The following is a 17,617-nucleotide window of genomic DNA, read 5'->3' as shown; positions in this document are numbered from 1 at the left end:
GAATATCTTATTCCTGTTATAGTTTGCAAAAAAATGTTATGAGAAATTTGTTTAGTACCATTGTATTCTTCATTAAAGAGTATTTTACAAAATAGTTTTTCTTCGGTGCAGTCATGTTTACACCTGTTTAATATTATTCATTTAATTTGTTAAGAAAAATATGAATATTATATTGAATATTTAAATGTAGTGACCAAAAATCTATTCAGTAAATCTATTTTAGTATTATTTTAAAACCCTTTTATTCACGTTTTTGGGGAGATGTTCTCATCTTTATGCCATAACACCAGTGCTACTTTTGCCCTTAAAGTGAAAAATAAAAATTCTGTAAACGTTAGTAACATAAGCTGCTGAATCTAAAAATCTACTGAGAGTACTTGTTTAAACATTGATGAAAAACATTGTGATCGGATTTTACTGGATATAAAATCAGCACAAAACACTTGTGACTATAGCTATCCAAATGTGTTAATAAAATCCTGATTGCAATCAATAAATATATTCAGGTAGGCCTAAATTGAATCAGAATTATGTTGTCTGATAGGAAAAAGAATTGATATGCATTGTGGTTTTCTTTTACACATGAAAACACAGGAAAAGACTGATCAAAATCAATAAATACACACAGACATAAAGTTGTTCAATTTAATTCTATGCATAGTCTTATAAAGACCTAAATCCAGATTGTCACATTTCCACAGCACACACTTCCACAAAACCAAGCACACATACAAGTCAAAACAAGTCAAACAGACAGTAAATTGCCTCAGTTTCTAATCAAAGATTGTCTTCTAATCTCTACGCCACTAAAACCGAAGCAATTCATATGAAATATTTTTCCCATTTCAAAACAAAAATATGTAATCAATTCTAATGGCACTTCTACAGTTCAATTAAAAAGATGTCATTTCGACATTCGGCTGAAGTAACCAAATTAAAATGCCGGAGGCTGCCAGAGAAAAAGATGCAATCATGATAAATATTTCTTGTGATTTTGTATACAATTTCACAGTCGGAACCTGCAATAGGGGAAAAGAAACCAGTGTTGAATAATGGTTACTCCCCAAAAAATTAAATATAAAAACATACGTCATGAGTTGGGCAAACATAACCTTCTGTTTCCAGGAGACAACAATGACAATCTCAACAATTCACATTCTTCAATGACATGACCCAAAGAAATATGGAGGATCAATCTTGCTACAAGTAGAACTAAATATAAGAATTAATAATTAAAAATATGTGCCGTATAAATAAATGAACACATAGATAAATTACGTAATACCGAAATATAAGACCCGAATGCAGTATATTGATTTTTTATTCATTTGTCATTGGTTTATTTTGGTGATTATTTTGTTTTGTTTTTTTCATCCTGTATTTTGTTGTGTATTTTCTCATTTATTTTGTCACAACAAATGTTATTCAGAATGAGGATGCGGCCCAGTTCCCTGAGCATCCCACCAATTGGTTGATCATTGATGAACTAATCGGCAAGTAGTGTCCTGCTTCCCGGTGGCTGCCTGCTCTTCGAGGGAAGAAAGGCATTGCAGTTCAGGGCACTCGTAAATCAACCAATAGGTGAAAAGCTCAGCCAATTTTTCCCACCCCCTCATTTGATTAACATTTTGTTGTAACCGACCAAATACACACAAAAAATACACGACAAAGCAAAATGACAAAATATGAAAATAAATGAAAAGATGCATAACTATATGAATAACAAAAAGCCACCAGCATTGCAGGTGACCCCACCCACCCATCTCACAGCCTCTTCAACCTGCTGGCGTCAGGGAAGAGTCTCGGAGACAGAACCAGCAGGCTCAAGGACAATTTCTTCTATCAGGACTCTGGACTCTTCCTGTCCTAGCCCCCATCACTCCTCTGTCTTATGGCAAATCAATGCAAAACTGTTTTATTAGGATATTGGCTATGATTTGCAATTTGTTAATTCTAAACCTTACATATTTTTGTATGCATACTTTTCATCTTTTTTAAGTCACTACAATTCTTTAATTGTATTGTCTTAGTTGTTTCATGTTTTCATGCTGGGTGTATTGTGCATATAGCATATTTGACAACAAAGTTGCATTTATGTCATATTTTTAAGTATTATATGATTTATTTACCTGTAAATGTATTTGCATGGCATAAATGTATATTTATTAACACATTTACTTCTACACACGGCAATATTGGTCCTCCATAAAGAAGGACTGCAACCCAAAACACACACAAACGCAAAAATGCTTGCCTTCAGTTTAACATTTTACACCAAGAAATGAAATCCCAAAACAATGTGTAGTGAAAGCAAAGCAGTCTATTTTTATCTTTTTCATTGATTGTTGTGTGAGCAGACAGGTACAAGCAGAGGTTCCTCTGAATGCAACACCTATATGTGTGTCAAGAAGGCACGCTTGGTGAACATCCTGGAGCGTCAATAACCATTCAAAAAGAAATGCAAATCTTTTTATTGTGTTCACTTTTTAATGCCTCTGAATCAAGAAAGATTTCACCAAGATTTCAACAATTTCTTGCCCGCAGGCCTTCTAACAAAATATTTGCATGTGCACTGAATCCTCAAGTTTTCAACATTCGGTTTTATGAAAAGTTTGGGTTCTGCGCCACAAGTGCCTTCATTTGTCATCCGTGTACGAATGATCTCAGCGATGTGTTGTTGTGTTCCTTTTTTGCACTCCATGACCATGTAAAATAGAGGCTTTACGCCTAAACTCGACAAGGCAATCACAAATGTTTACCGTGGTTCAGTGTATTAAAACCACAGAAAATTCGATTTACAGTGTGTCAATACTTAATTTTGGGTTACTCGTTAAAATAACAATAGACGAAGCCACCGTGACATCCAGTATGATATTTCATTTCAATTTTGACAAAGGTTTTACTGGAGCAATTTGTACTTTGCAAAAATGGATTTTCACCCCACTTGTAGAAAAGGTCGCTCGTTTTAAAGAGAAAGTGTGCATTATGTAACCCCCAGATGTCACTTTATTGTGCCACAAAAAACGAGAGCTAAAAAGCACAAGAACGGATGCAAGCTACAGACAATCAAAGTGACCATTCTGCACCGTTTTTTGTCACATGTTTTTGCCCAGATTTTGGCGAGGTTTTTGCATTTCTGTGTACCCATAGCAGCAAGCAACAGACAATCATGTCTGGTTCCTTCAGGTGAGCCTCATGCAATGTTCAGTATGTCTACAGAGATTTCATTATAATGTGTAATAAATCATCACCGAAGAAACACCCCTTCACATTTAAAAGAAGTATGTAAACAAAGGCCATGGCTTACTGGAAAGGGATCCTCTGGTCTGATGAGACAAAAATGAATTTATCTGGCTCAGATGGTGTGAAGCATGTCTGGTGGCAACCAGATGAGGAGTACAAACATGTTTGTGTCATGCCCAATGTCAAGCATGGTGTTGGGGATGTCATGGTTTAGGGCTGCATGAGTGCAACTGGAATTGGAGAGAAGCATTTCATTAAGGGAAACACATGAACTGTGGAATACCGGAGCAGAGAACTGTCCCCTCCCTCCAGAAACTGAGTCGCAGGGCAATGTTTCATCCTGACAATGACCCCAAAAACATGTATATGACCAAGGCTTTTCTAAAGGGGCTATGGGTAAAGGGGATGGACTGGCCAAGCATGTCTCCAGATCTTAATCAAATAGGACATTTTTGGGGCATCCTCAAGCGGAAGATGTAAAAGCACAAGACCTTGAATATCCCTCAACTCAGTCATGTTGTCAGGGAGGAGTGGAAAAACATGTTGAAATCCGTGGTCAGGAGAATTCAAGTGGTTCTGGAAATCATGGTGGCCACACAAAATATTGAACTTCAGGAATTTTTACTTAACGGTGTACTCACTTTTAATAGGGGTTTAGCTACTAAAGGCTGTATTTCGGGGGGTTTTTTTCTCAAGGGAAGAATAAATTTATTCTGCTATATACGCTTTACACGTACTACCTTTCATTATGTCAAAATGATGTTTCTTCAGTGTTGTTCAAATGAACATTATTATGAAATCTCTGAAGAAATGATAGCGGTGTAATCACTTTTGTAACATACTGTAAATGCAAATAAATGCAAATTTCTCGACTTGCATGTTTATTGGACGCTCTATTTTTGACTATTATTTAAATGAGTATTGTTTTTTTTTCCTAGGAGGTGCTAAATAATACACAATGTTCCTTTAAGTGTATTTTTCCCTATTTCAAGATAATTTGTCAAATAAATTGTCAAGAGTAGAAAAATCATGTGATATAGTAGAAGGCATATCACTTAGTTTTGTGACTGGCTGAAACCGATCAATACCATTTACATCAATTTCAATGGAAGACATGACCTCCATGTATGAACATTTATATTTGGAATCACAAACGACTTTACAAGGTTAGCGACGAATAGAACTCGAGGATACACCATACATGTAGTAGAAAGTGATTAAAATGAGGGAGTGGATGAAAAGTTCTATGACAAACCTATTACAAGTGGCACGGATCCACTCCTTCCTTTTTTTGGAGTGAAAAAAAACTGCTGAATCTAAATGTGTGTGCACACATGGATTATTCGGTTTATCTAAACATAAAAAACAGGAAACAACAGAATTAAATCAATGTAGTGCAAAGAATGTTCTAATAAACATCTCGAGTGAAGTTGATTAAAAAAGGGATTAAAAAGTGTTAATGTTCACTTTCATGTTCATCTTCATAAAATTGTGATACTAAAGTGATGGGCATGGACATGAAAATGGAGTTTACAAGAAAACTATTTTAATGCCATACTTGAAATAATTTTTCAGAGGTTGAATTTAACGAAGTATCATATTTTGCAGCCGTCTTGAGTTTTAAACAGTGTTGGAAGTAACGGTACAAAGGAACGGTGCCTGAAACGCTGTTACCTTTTTCACCAACGAATACTGTAACGCGTTATGAATAACAATTTGTAACTCAACTATCGTATCAACATGTTATGTTACTGTTACTTTTTAAAAGCAGACCATGGTTTCTAATGCCTTCAGGTCAATAATAAACCCTAAATCCACCAGAAACACAGCGCAGAATACAATAACCATGAAATGTGGGCATGTTTATATCCACCAACAAAATACAGTAACGTCTCAAGCAGAGTACGAGGTCACGCAATTCTTCCCTATTGATATTCACCCTACCGTATACACTCACATTTAAGCTGGATTTAAATTGATAAAATAAAATACTCAAAATCAGGGAGTCAGCTTATGCGCATATAGTTGGTTGCGTGTCACCAGCAGTGAATGGTAAGCAGCACGGTGGGAGGTGAAATGGCTTATACCGAAACAAAATGAATGGGGCAAGTGTGAGCATAAAATATACAGTAAAAGAGTGCTGAATTCTGGTCTTTTGTTATAAAATTATTTTTGCATTTTTACTGGAGAAAAAAAAATAAAGGTCTGAGACATTACCCAGACTGTGAGAAAATACAGTATGTGAGCGGTTTGAATACAAGAAGCAAAATGGATATGAAGTAGCTCTGCCAAATGTTCGATGGCAAGCGCTCAATATTGCACAGGCCAAGAAATGCGAATGGTTTACTGCTTCCACAACCTTTTTTTCCATTTTCTTTTACTGTGGCCATTTTTAAGCAGTTTTAGTGGGTCGGCTTTAATGAGAGTATACACAGTAATTTAAAACTAGACAGTTACTTCAAGGGTAGCGCGCTACTTTTGAGTGTCAGCAATTACTTTTTAAATGAAGTAACTAGTAACTGTTACTAATGACTTTTTATTCGTAACGCACCCAACACTGGTTTTAAACGTCATTTTTCATAGCTTACTGAGAACCTGCATTCTCAATGTTTATTGAAGACATGGGATGCATTCATAACTCCGATAATCTCTTTATAGGTGTACAATCAAATCGCAATGGTCTCTCCCCTTGGTCAAACAATGAGGCCTTTATCTAACTGCATGCTGTGTGGAGGAAGTGATGAGGTTGGTGGGGGTCTTGGAGGGAGGCAGGACTTTGATGCCTTCAAACAATACACCTGTTTACAGTCTCCTTGGTTTCCTTTTGCCTAAATACATTTCTTACATTCCAATGCCTCCATTCAATACAGCAAAGCGCCAAAAGAAACGTGCCACTTGCCTTGCCTACCCCCACGTAGCTCAGAGAGAGACACACAACAGATCCCTTGAGTACTACCTGGGACTTGCAAGTGTGTATAACAATGCTAACATTGTCCTATTTCGATTCCATTCACTTCGGATGTGCGGGTAGAAAAATATTTCCTGTTGCAGAACGGTGACGCTGAATGAAAATCCATAATTCTGAACGACTGTGCGGACTCTGACAAACCCCGCCCAACCCCTACCCTAGGAAGACACTGCAGCCTCAAAGGAACACCCGACTCCCTCCACTCCACACATACGATAAAAACAGATAAATAGAATATATAACTAATTCAAAATATACAAATTGTGATAGAAACCTAGGAAATAGTGTTGCAACTAAAGTACACTACCGTTCAAAGGTTTGGGGTCACCCAGACAATTATGGGTTTTCCATGAAAAAAAAAATATTTTGCCCATATTATTCTCTTATTTTTTAGCTAGACCAAGATAAGGTGTTTTCTTTGCCACTTTTTCTTGAAAGCCAGCATCTCAGAGTCACCACATCTCTGTAGATCTTGACACTGGTGTTTTGCGGGTATTATACAGTATAACCAAGATGCTAGTTGAGGACCTGTAAAGTGTCCATTTCTCAAAGTAGAGATTCTAATATTTTTATCTTCTTGCTTAGTTGCGCCTCCACCTTCTCTTCTATTCTGGTTAAAACATGCTTGTGTTGTTCAATTAAGAGAGTAGTACACACCATTGTAGGATATCTTCAGTTTCTTGACAATTTCTCGCATAGAAATAGCCTTAATTTCTTAGAAGAAGAAAAGACTTTTGAGTTTCACACTATGTTGTCTTTTTCTGGCCGTTCTGAAAGTAAATCCCACTCACAAATGTGACACTACAAATACTCGAGTACCTCAAAGAAAGGTCAGTTTTATAGCTTTTCTATTCAGCTAAACTTTGCTAACCTTGCACAAGGGTTTTCTAAATCATCCTTTAGTCTTCTAAAGCAATTAGCAAACACAATGTACTATTAGAACACTGGAATGCTGGTAGCTGAAAATGGACATAAATACACCTCTGTCGATATTGCATTTAAAAACAGACATTGGCAAATAAAATTGTGATACGCCACAATAACAATGTATACGGTATATTTCTGCTCAGGTTATTCCCATTGAAAAACACTGCTTTTCCTTTGAAAACAAAGACATTTGTAAGAGACCCCAACATATTGAACGGTAGTGATGTGCGTGCTAAAAACAAGTGCTTCGCTAGGCGGATATTTTGCTATAAAAGCACAATTACAGTAACTTCATTTGCACAGAGAAAAAAAAGTAGCCCCAATACCAGTTAATCGTACCAACTTCAGAGCTATTAGAAACCTACAGCAAACCCTGAACCAAACTAATAAATATATTTAAATCAAGTCTTCTCAGGACAGATTAGACAAAAAAAGACAGTTCAGCAATGAGTGGAACTCCTTCCTGCACACTTTTTTTTTAAACTCACTAAAGGCATCAACGTCAGTAGTAACACATACAGTACACTAATAAATGATGGTGGATATGAAAACAATTGAAAAAAAAAAAAAGTCAGTAGCTTTAACAGTGACCGAGTGCCGGTTTGTATACACTGCTGCCATAGAAGGAAATAATAAAACACTTGTCTAGTGTTTGCCTTCTTCTACAATCAATAACCTCATAAGAGCTTCTTTCACATAGTTGGGTCACACGGTCATAAGGGCACTCGTGGATCAATTAGCATTCCAGCTCTCTCCTTTTGTTATGCTCCGGTATGTGAGAGTGGATTTCACAAAATAGATGACTCTTGTTGAAGTACATTAAAGTCAAGTGTAAAGAGGCACAAGTGTTATAAAGGCCTCGACTCAAATTTGTGTCCCACCGTTGAAAATACATTTTGAAGTAGCAATTAGGCCATTCCTTCACTTCATTCACATTCATTAAGGTTATTCTGAGACAGGGGTGTCCAAACTCCAACCCAGGGACCATTATTCTGAATCCCATGTCATGTATGAAAATGACATTAATTTCTACATGAAAAAATATATTCAAGTAGCGCAAGTACACATTTCAAGTGATTACACAGCAAAAAAAAAAAACGCTTATTTAAAGTATTTATACACCCGTTTTACTTCAACATTTACTCCCAATAGAATGATATTTTTGCTTATTCTAAGGCAGGGGTCTTCATCGTGGTGAAGAATTGCTGAGATGTCAGGGGACCTGTTCTAAAAATAGATTATCTGTGCTCGGCCATTGTGATTTTCTAGTAAAATGATTTCTTGGTAGTTGACTGATTCCATTTAACCCTTCATCCTTTAATTAACCTGGGAATGACATAGAAATAACAAGTTGTTATTTCTGAAATGCATGTCAAACAGGGTGCCCTTTGCACTAATTAGTAACAAAAAGTAGCTCTCATCTTAAAAAAGGTTGGAAACCCCTGTTCCAAGGAGTATTTTTCTTATTTTAAAGTGAAAAAGGTTCAAGTAAAATTAGACAACTAAAAATTAAATCAAGTCGTACTGGGTAAGGATTTCTTATTCTTTGCAGTAGAAATTGATCGTTTCTATACAATTCTAAACGAACAAAAACAAAATCGTTATTTGGGTATGCCTGGATAATTACATTGAAGAAAAAAAAAAAGTTGCTAGGCCCTTTGAGATAAAAGGTTTGGACACCTCTGTACTAAGGCATATTACCACAATTGTTTGTGAAAACTCCCCAAAAAGATTCCAGTAGTGACAGTAGTCTAACTTCATTAGTTCTGCTGCCTTAAAATATTAAACTTGTTTCAAATACTAAATAAATAATATTAATATTATTAAAGTAGTAAAAAGGACGGTTCTGATCTCTCGTGTGCACAAATAAAGGTGATTGTATAAACAAATGTTAGCCTCAAGATGCTTTTTAGCCCCTCAAATAAATTCAGCATGGGGAGACAAATAAACAAGTGCGTTTTCTTTCTTTTGTTCAAAAAGAAGTTCCGTCATGAGAAATGCCACCTGAAGTAGAATCCAGACTGCCAGTGAGAATACCGTATTTTCCACACTATAAAGCGCACTGAATCATAGGACGTACTCCCCAAAACATATTTTTTCATACATTCGGTACACTGGACTATAAGGCTCATTAAACCGAGACCACAATAAGAACTTCCATGTGTTCGGGTACTTATTAATGTAGTACATGCTGATGTTCATAACCGTAAAACATTTTATAGAATGGGATTTCAACCGGAGTGGTGGTGACGAAAGCTCTCACACTTTATCACTAGTACCACCTGTGGTACAGATTACATACAAAATGGCATTAGTTTATTCCATTATATTATCAAAACACGGATTTGCAAAGTGCATTCTTATAGGTTGAAGAGTCCCTCCACTTCTTCACCTGTGGGTCAATTACCTCTGTTTTAAATGTATGCGTAGGTAAAGTAGCTTGTGTAGGAAGACTTTCTGCTTTTCCATTCTAACATTCGTTGGTGAAAAAGTAGGGAGACTGTTTGACCTAATAGAATGCACTATGCAAGTCAGTGTTCCTTATACCACGAGTAAAATAGTGTGATAATGAGAGGATGTCTAATGCTTCGTTGTATGTCATTTGTACCATCTGTGGTCTTGTGGTATAGTGATAGTACTCTCACCGCCACTAACAGGGTTTGCATTCAATGTTTAGTAATTTAGGTCAACGATGTGTATTGATTTGATCAATCATTGCTCAAATACGGTAAAATACCATAAAACCTAGGGTGGTAATGCACACGAATAATTACTGTATGCATGCATATCCGATATTATCCCCCGTATTCAAGGTGCACTTTCAAATTTCTGGCAAAATTGGGGTTTTTAGGTGCGCCTTATAATCTGGAAAATGCGGTACTATGACAAAGAATGGCACATCATCCAATGGCGAGCGTTTTCACAAGGCCGCAGTGAAACTTCCTGATGTGACGATAGAGGTCCCCCGACTGTGTGAAACGGCGTTCGCACCACTTGCAGGCGTGCGGCTTCTCGCGCGTGTGCACCACAGCATGGCGGCTCAAGTTGTGAGAGTACTGGAAGCTTTTTCCGCATTGGCCGCAAGTGTAGGGCTTCTCGCCTGAATGTGTGCGCTCGTGCCGCTTGAGGGTGTACATGCAGGAAAAGGTTTTGTGGCACTGGGCGCAGGTGGGCACCGAACCGTCGGGGGACAACTTGGAGCGCGCACCGTCCTTCTCGCGGAAGTGAGAACTGAGGTGCAGCTGCAGAACGTGCGGGCTGGGGAAAATCTTGCTGCAAAGTGGGCACACGCAAGCCTGCCGCCCACCGCCCGGAAGCGCCCCAGAGGAAGCCAAATCGTCATCTTCTTCCTCCTCGCTGTCCCCAGGCAGCCGGGCTGGAGCAGCCCCCTCCTCGTCCATCAGGTCGTCCTCCCGGGAGATCGGGTTTGCAACGGGACCGTTGTCGCCCTGGAAAAGGGCGGCGAACCCTGTCAGCGCAGAGCTCCTGGCGCTATTCCCAAAGCGCCGGCTCTCGGGGCTGGCCGGCTCGGCGTCCTCCTGCTCTGACAGCGAGTCATGTTCGTCTTTAACAAGTAGCTCGGTGCCCTGCTGCTGGCTGTCGAGGGCCAGCTGTCCCGAGACGTAGGAGGCCTGTAAGGGAGCTCTGCCCGACAGAGGCTTGAAAGACAAATCCAGAGCACAGTCCGTGTCATCCCAAGCCCTGGACCTCTGGGACAACGAGACGGCGCAACTACTGACATCAGCTTTTGTTTTTCCAGCTGTTTGGGTGCCGGGCTCGGCCTCAGCTGACACATAATTGACACCTACAAAGTCCGGGGACCCACAGGAGTGACCGTTGGCCTTCTGCCCGACCGGCGCCGACCTCTCACAATCGCTGACAGTGTCAAACTCTTCCATCCCCCGGGACCGCCGCCCCACATCCACAGAACCGAAAACCTCTCCCGTTTTCTCGTCCAGCTCCTTATCTTTCAACTTGCCCTTACACACTTTGACGATGTCGTACATGTGGAGGTAGCTGGCGGCTGCCAGCACGTCCTCTACGGGAAGAGCCCCTAATTCCAGTTTGCCCTCATACATAAATTGGAGGAGCAGACCGAAAGCCGGCGCTGTCACGATGTCGCCGTTGAGATGCACAACGTCCCTTTTGTCCAATTGGTCCCGATAGAAGAGATGGAAGTACATGCTGCAAGAGGCCAATACGGCCCTGTGGGCCTTGAATCGAGACTCCCCGACCAGGACGGTGCAGTCGCACAGGAAGCCTTGGTGACGCTGCTGACTCAAACACTGCAGCAACTGCCGGCTATGGTCTGGGAACTCCATTCTTCCCTCGTAACCTGAAAGAAAACAGGAAAAACAGGATGGTGGGTAAACAAATTGACTAATAATAGGAGAAGCAATACGCTCTAGCGGGGGTGTCAAACTCATTTTCACCGAGGGTCACCTCAGCGTAATAGCTGTCCTTAAAGGCCCTGATGTAACTTATAAATGTAACTAAATGTGCCGTATTTTCCGGACTGTAAGATGCACCTAAAAACTCCAAATTGGCCATAGATTACAAAATGTGCCATATAAATTGCAAAATATGATAGATAAGAAAGGAAATGCAAAGACTTTTTATACGTGTGCGTTACTACACAGGGTGTTACGGTAAAGTACCATATTTGTGCAATAATTGATCGTCCGAAGCCAAACAGTATGGAGCATTAATCGAATCCAGGAGGCAGAGTTGAGAACACAGAGACTTAACCATCAGATCACCATTGATACAGATGACATACGAAAAGACATTAGATTTTACCTCATTATCACACTATTTTTACTCAGTATGGCGGAAACAAATGTTAGAAAATGGAGAAAACAAAAAGTTGTCCTGAAATATATAAATAAACGCAACGTCCGATTCATAATCAGACACACAGAGTTGTTTCCCACATTATGTTTTTTTTGTGTTTTTGTATCTTTCAGGATGACTTTCGCCATTCTCTAACATCTGTCTCTGTCATTGTGTGATTTTTCAATAAAATCTAATACCTTTTTGTATGTCACCTGTATAAAATAGTGGTCTAGTGGTTTGGTCTCGGCACTCTCACCATTGCAACCACAGTTTAGGTGGTTGCGTTTAACAGTGCTGAAAATACGGCATATGAATTGCATGTAAAAGAAATGTAATTATGCCTTTCTTGTTTCTCATCTCATCTCATCAGCCGTACCGCTTATCCTCATTAGGGTCGCGGGGGGGCTGGAGCCCATCCCAGCCATCTCCGGGCAGTGGGCAGGGGACACCCTGAACTGGATGCCAGCCAATCGCAGGGCACACAGGGACAGACAACGCATTCGCTCATTCACACCTAGGGACAATTTGGACCGACCAATTCACCTGAAATGCATGTTTTTGGAACGTGGGAGGAAACTATTCAAGCTAAAAAAAATTTAGATACTTTTAGAATAATTTATTTCTCAATTCCACTTGTTGGCATTGATATGGGAAGGCTGGCATGTAGTGACAAATAGCTTTCAATTTGCAGGCATGGCAGTCGACAGGTATTGTGGGAAGTGTAGATTTTTGTTAGAGAACTCTTTTGACTCTCGTTAGAGAACTCAGACATTTTGAGCTATTGTGGGCCACATAAAATTCTGTGGCTGGCTACAAGTGGCCCCCGGGCCATGGGTTTGACACATATGCAATATTGCATCCTTCCAAAATCCCCAAAAATATGCATGTGGAAGCACACACGTTAGGTTGCAAGATTAAATGACTTACATTCTCCCTTTATAAATTTTGCACCAAATTAGGTTACATTCTCATAACATGGGATGATAAAAAAGCCTGGAGGTTTAACATGATCATTATTAGCCTAGGGTGCATTTACCAACAAATGCATACACGTTCAATGCACTAACATTAAGAAAATAAAAAAATACAATTTTGGTCAGCCAGGAAAAGTTCCTTCTTTTTACTATATGGTAAAACAAAATAGGGTTCCACCAACTCCTGTGCTCTGTGACCAACTTAAAAATGTGGTCATACCAATGCTACAAAACAAATAATTATATGTAAAAAATAAGCAAGAGCAGACGAATTTTGGTACCAATTACAATCTATCAGGAAATACTCAATTGATTGGTTCGGAATAACTTTCCTTCTAATTGAAACTCAATTCCCTTGAAAACACATTTAAAAATTGCTCCTAATGATGAAAAGGTAAAAGTGTTGACTAAATCACAAAAAAAATCCTGAAATTCAGAATAAAATATTTTATGAGCAAAGGCAAACTTTTTTTAGTAAAAAAATCTCGAGGCATATCGTCCGTCGATTAATATAAATTCAAAAGTGAATCCCTGGCACCGGTTTTAATGTTGTGTTTTTTAAGATTATCACGTGGTCTAAATTTCCAGTATCGAGTTTTGCTGGTCAATCGTAGTCACCGTGGCTCAGGAGGTTATTAATTCTTGTTGGGAATTTTGCTATAATTTTAGATTTTACTGTATTTTAACATGGTTTTCAAGTTTTATCATATTTTCATCTTGTTTTTCTAGAAAATTAATCGGCCGGTGGATCAAAAAACCTTAACGTTATAGCTTTTTTTTACTATAACAAAACTAATGAAAATCAGCAAATTCAGTGGAAGACTAATAATTCATTTGATTTATTTTATTATTTTTGCAGCGCAATCTAAAACAGCTTTATCAAACACAATGAGTCATACTCCATGAGAAGATGAAGATTATTATATTAAAATAAAGAAAACTACTAATTTGCTGGAACCTACTGATACTACTACTACTGATATTACAGTTACTTGATTGATTGCTGGGAAAAAAAGCAAAGCCACTGACAAATTCATGCTTTTTTGCATATATTAAATTGAGCAATTTCCTGCGGCACACTAGTGTGCCCCAGCAAACTGGTTGAGAAACACTGCTCTACTAGTTAGATTACTTAAATTCAGAGTAAATTTCTTCGATTTTACCCTTTTTTGTTAGCTATTGAACAAGTGCATGCTTTTTCGCAAAGATAAAACTGGGCAATTTCCTGTGGCACACTAGAAAAGCGGTCTCCCACACTGGTTGAAAAATGGTGTTCCACTGATTACATTACAGTAATCCCTCACTGTATCATGATTTACTTTTCATGGTTTCGCTACTTTACGGGATTTCATTGTGTTCTGTATTTTGATATGCTAAACAATCTCCCCGCCTCTTTAATGCCGATCTTTGCCAGTAAATCAATAACGTTGCAGTCTAAATTGTACACGTACAATAATTGACTAACCAACAATAAATACTGTTAGATTTTAAAATGTTACTAAATAATCATAATTGCATTAGTTTTCGAGCTATACTAGTTTTATTATTTAATCATAACATGTTTTACTTTGATGATCAGATATTTCATTTCGTGGTACATTATATTTATCCACATATTCTAATGAAGTATTTGCTTACTGTTTTCATAAGAATGTATCAATGTCCTTTCCCAGCAATGGTCTTTCGAAACGTTCGCATTATCATACAACATTGACAATCTGGCTGTGTGCAGTTTTAATCTCTTGTACATTGATTTATTTTTTGTGTGCCTTTTTGTGTCTGTTAGAGCTTCATGTTCCCTTTTGCAAATCCATACCCCTTCCTATAAGAGAGGGGGAGAAACATTCTTGCGTACGTTTTACTGAAGGAGATTTTCTCCTGACCAATAGGTCCGGCTTGCACTCTGTTTTATTTTGTTCAGTCACTTTTGGAGGAAAAAAAAAAAAAAAAAAAAAGAGTCCTCCAATTAACGGCTTTATTCAGCCTTATTTTTCGTCTTCCAAATACTCGATCTGGACGCGTAAATTTAACACGCAGCAAGACACGGATGTCGCCCGCAAACAGTACACACAAATATTTTGCATTTTCCAGTTCAATTATAACATGTCAACAAACGCTCTGGACTCACAAAAACACTAAAAGGCATATTTTCTTTTTGCGCCAAAAAGTTAAACGACAAGAGCATTTTTACGCCACATATTTTCCTATAACGGCCACATGATGGCGACAAAATATCATCTGAAGTAAAAAAGTAGTGTCTTGAAATCATTTCCATTACTTTATGAAATCATTAGTGCAATATAGCAGCAATTATGTTTTTGAAATTATAATTTGACAGTACAGAAGTTAAAAAAAAACGTTTAGAAGGCACTGTAAGGGCACTTTTATTTGTTAAATAAATGCTTGAGCCTGTAAATAGGCTTTGTTCTTCAGTTTCAATGTATGTTAGGGTAATAATTAAATAAATGTTCCTACTTCGCGTATTTTGACTACCGTGGGTACATTTAGGAATGCAACCCCCGCGAAAAACGAGGGATCACTGTAAATCAGACTAAATTTTCTCAGTTAAAAAAAAAACCCTTCGGGATCTCACAATGGAAGAAATTAAAGGCACAGTTTAAAACAGATTTCGGATAAAAGTGTAAAAAACAATTCACAACCCCCTAAATTCAAATTTGCATTCTTCCTCGATAAAATATATAAACATAAAAATGCTCGTGACCCTTTAAACAATTTTAAATGAATCTTAAATGTGACATTATTTACCCAGTGATACACTTTACTTAGCTGGTCGTGCACATTTCTCCTAGATATGTTTCTCCACACTTTAAACTTACAGAAAGATTTGCACGTTTCCAAAGACGCACACTAAACGAGAGGCTCGTGTTTACAGAACAAGCAAGCGAGACTGGTAATGATAGCAGCAAGGATTGCAAAAAAAAAAAAGAGAGGAAAGACAAAGTGAGTAAACTGCTGCTCTGTTTGCTAATTACACTTCCAAGCTGTGGAGTCAGCTGCTCTGACATCACCGCAATGAAAACCTTACCTCCAGCTGTGCTCCCTTTTTTACCATATGTTACCGCGGCACTGTCCGTAAGCGCACCACCGTTTTTAAACACGAAAAGACCCCCCCCCCCCCAAAATGTAACAAAACTGACACACTGCTTCCTTGAAATCAAATTAAATATAGTTTCGGCTACGTTGGGATAAAAGTAAAAGATTTGGTCTCGTCCAGATGTTTACGAGAGGGTTATAAAAAGTTTGACGCATGAGAGGTGCACCTGAACGCAACACGGGAAAGTTTATAAGGGGTAGCCCCCTTCCTTAAAAACCGTTTAAGAGTGAGCTTGTTTTTTTAGCTCCTCGAAAAAGCCAAGCGACGACCGCACACTTAAACTTTCGCTTCATGGCCGCGCTCAAACACCCCAAAAACTGCTCAAAACAGCGTACTTACATTTATTTCCGGCTTTTCCGTAGTACGAGAGTGTTCCTTTCAGCCACTTTAAACACCTCGTCGGTGTTTAATCATGATGAAGGTCCAGATGTTGTATTTCCCACTCGTCAGTCCGTGAAAAATGTCCTTCCTAATTCCCGGCGAGGCAAGCAGCGCTCCTTCGCTCTTTTGCTGGTCTCGCTGAGCTGCTGGCTGCTTGGCTGCTGTTGCTGTATGTCGACGAGCAGGTTGATGGTGCGGCCGCCAAATCTCGCGACAGCGGCCGCCCCGCTGCCTGTAAACTCGTGTACTACTGCGAGAACTCACACAGCGGCAGCAAGTAGCAGCAGAGGACTCCGGCAACATCCACGCTGCTGTGAAACACCTGTCTTGCTCTGCTCTGCTCACCGGAAGTGCAGGGGAGGGATCAACAGCGCAGCAAGCAAGGAGGTGACTTTAACCAGTGGTTAACAAGTTCCTTTTACTCAAATAAGCAATGTTTTGTATAGTAGCGCCATGGTTCTTAACTTTTTTTCTTACCCTGCTGCAATATTTTTCAACCAAGTAACCTTTTGCGTTTGTTTTTAATTAGGTCAAAAGGGGACAGTGTCTATTATTTAACACTTTCAATAGGTGAAAAAAAACACATTGATTTTATATTCCATCCATTATCTGCACCGCTTATCCTCAGTAGGGTCGAGTGAGTGCTGGAGCCCATCCCAGATGTCTACGGGCAGTGGGCAGGGGACACCCTGAACTGGTCGTCAGCTAGTTGCAGGGGACACAGAGACAGACAACTCACTCCTTCACACCTAGTGACAATTTGGACCAGCCAATTAACCTAACATGCATGTTTTTGGGATGTGGGAAGAAACCGCAGTGGCCGGAGGAAACCCACACAGGCACAGGGAGAACATGCAAACTCAGCACAGGAAGGCTGGTAGTTGGATTTCAGAACTGTGCAGTGGATGCGCTAACCACTTAGCTGCCGTGCCGGCCACATTGATTTTATATTAAGAAAAAAATATGCATTTTTAAATAGTAGTAGGTCGAGAAATAGGTATTTAGGTGGCGGCAGTGGCTCAGGAAGTAGAACGCAGTTCGAATCCCGGCTCCTCCGTGTTACATGTCGAAGTGCCCCTGGTTAAGACACTGAACCTCTAATACCCCCAATAAGCAAGTTAGCGCCTTACATGGCTGCATAGCCGCTATTGGGAAACGTGAAGCACACTGTAA

At 39.1% G+C, this 17,617-nt stretch overlaps 1 protein-coding gene across 2 annotated transcripts; it reads right to left on the bottom strand.

The window, feature by feature from the left end:
• Positions 1–625: 625 nt before the first annotated feature.
• Positions 626–16,696, bottom strand: zbtb42 (zinc finger and BTB domain containing 42). Of its 2 annotated transcripts, none has more exons than XM_088354580.1 (2): positions 16,403–16,696; positions 626–11,474 (listed from the first exon to the last, which is right to left on the bottom strand). In XM_088354580.1, exon 2 carries the CDS (start codon positions 11,458–11,460, stop codon positions 10,039–10,041), a length of 1,422 nt encoding a protein of 473 aa, XP_088210706.1. In that variant the 5' UTR covers positions 11,461–11,474; positions 16,403–16,696; the 3' UTR covers positions 626–10,038. The 2 variants fall into 2 exon arrangements, with proteins under 2 accessions (XP_088210706.1, XP_088210707.1); XM_088354581.1 differs by lacking the exon at positions 16,403–16,696 and adding an exon at positions 15,786–15,893.
• Positions 16,697–17,617: the final 921 nt, after the last annotated feature.

This window comes from Urocampus carinirostris, chromosome 15, assembly GCF_059441175.1.
Source record: "Urocampus carinirostris isolate Australia breed hairy pipefish chromosome 15, RoL_Ucar_1.0, whole genome shotgun sequence".
Lineage (NCBI taxonomy): Eukaryota > Metazoa > Chordata > Actinopteri > Syngnathiformes > Syngnathidae > Urocampus > Urocampus carinirostris.
Note: the sequence above shows the minus strand (reverse complement) of the source record. Positions and strands in the feature narration are given on the sequence as shown.

What these genes read in the sequence shown, in the direction of transcription:
- zbtb42 (XM_088354580.1), bottom strand. Translation starts at nt 11,460, where the DNA reads ATGGAGTTCCCAGACCATAGCCGGCAGTTGCTGCAGTGTTTGAGTCAG.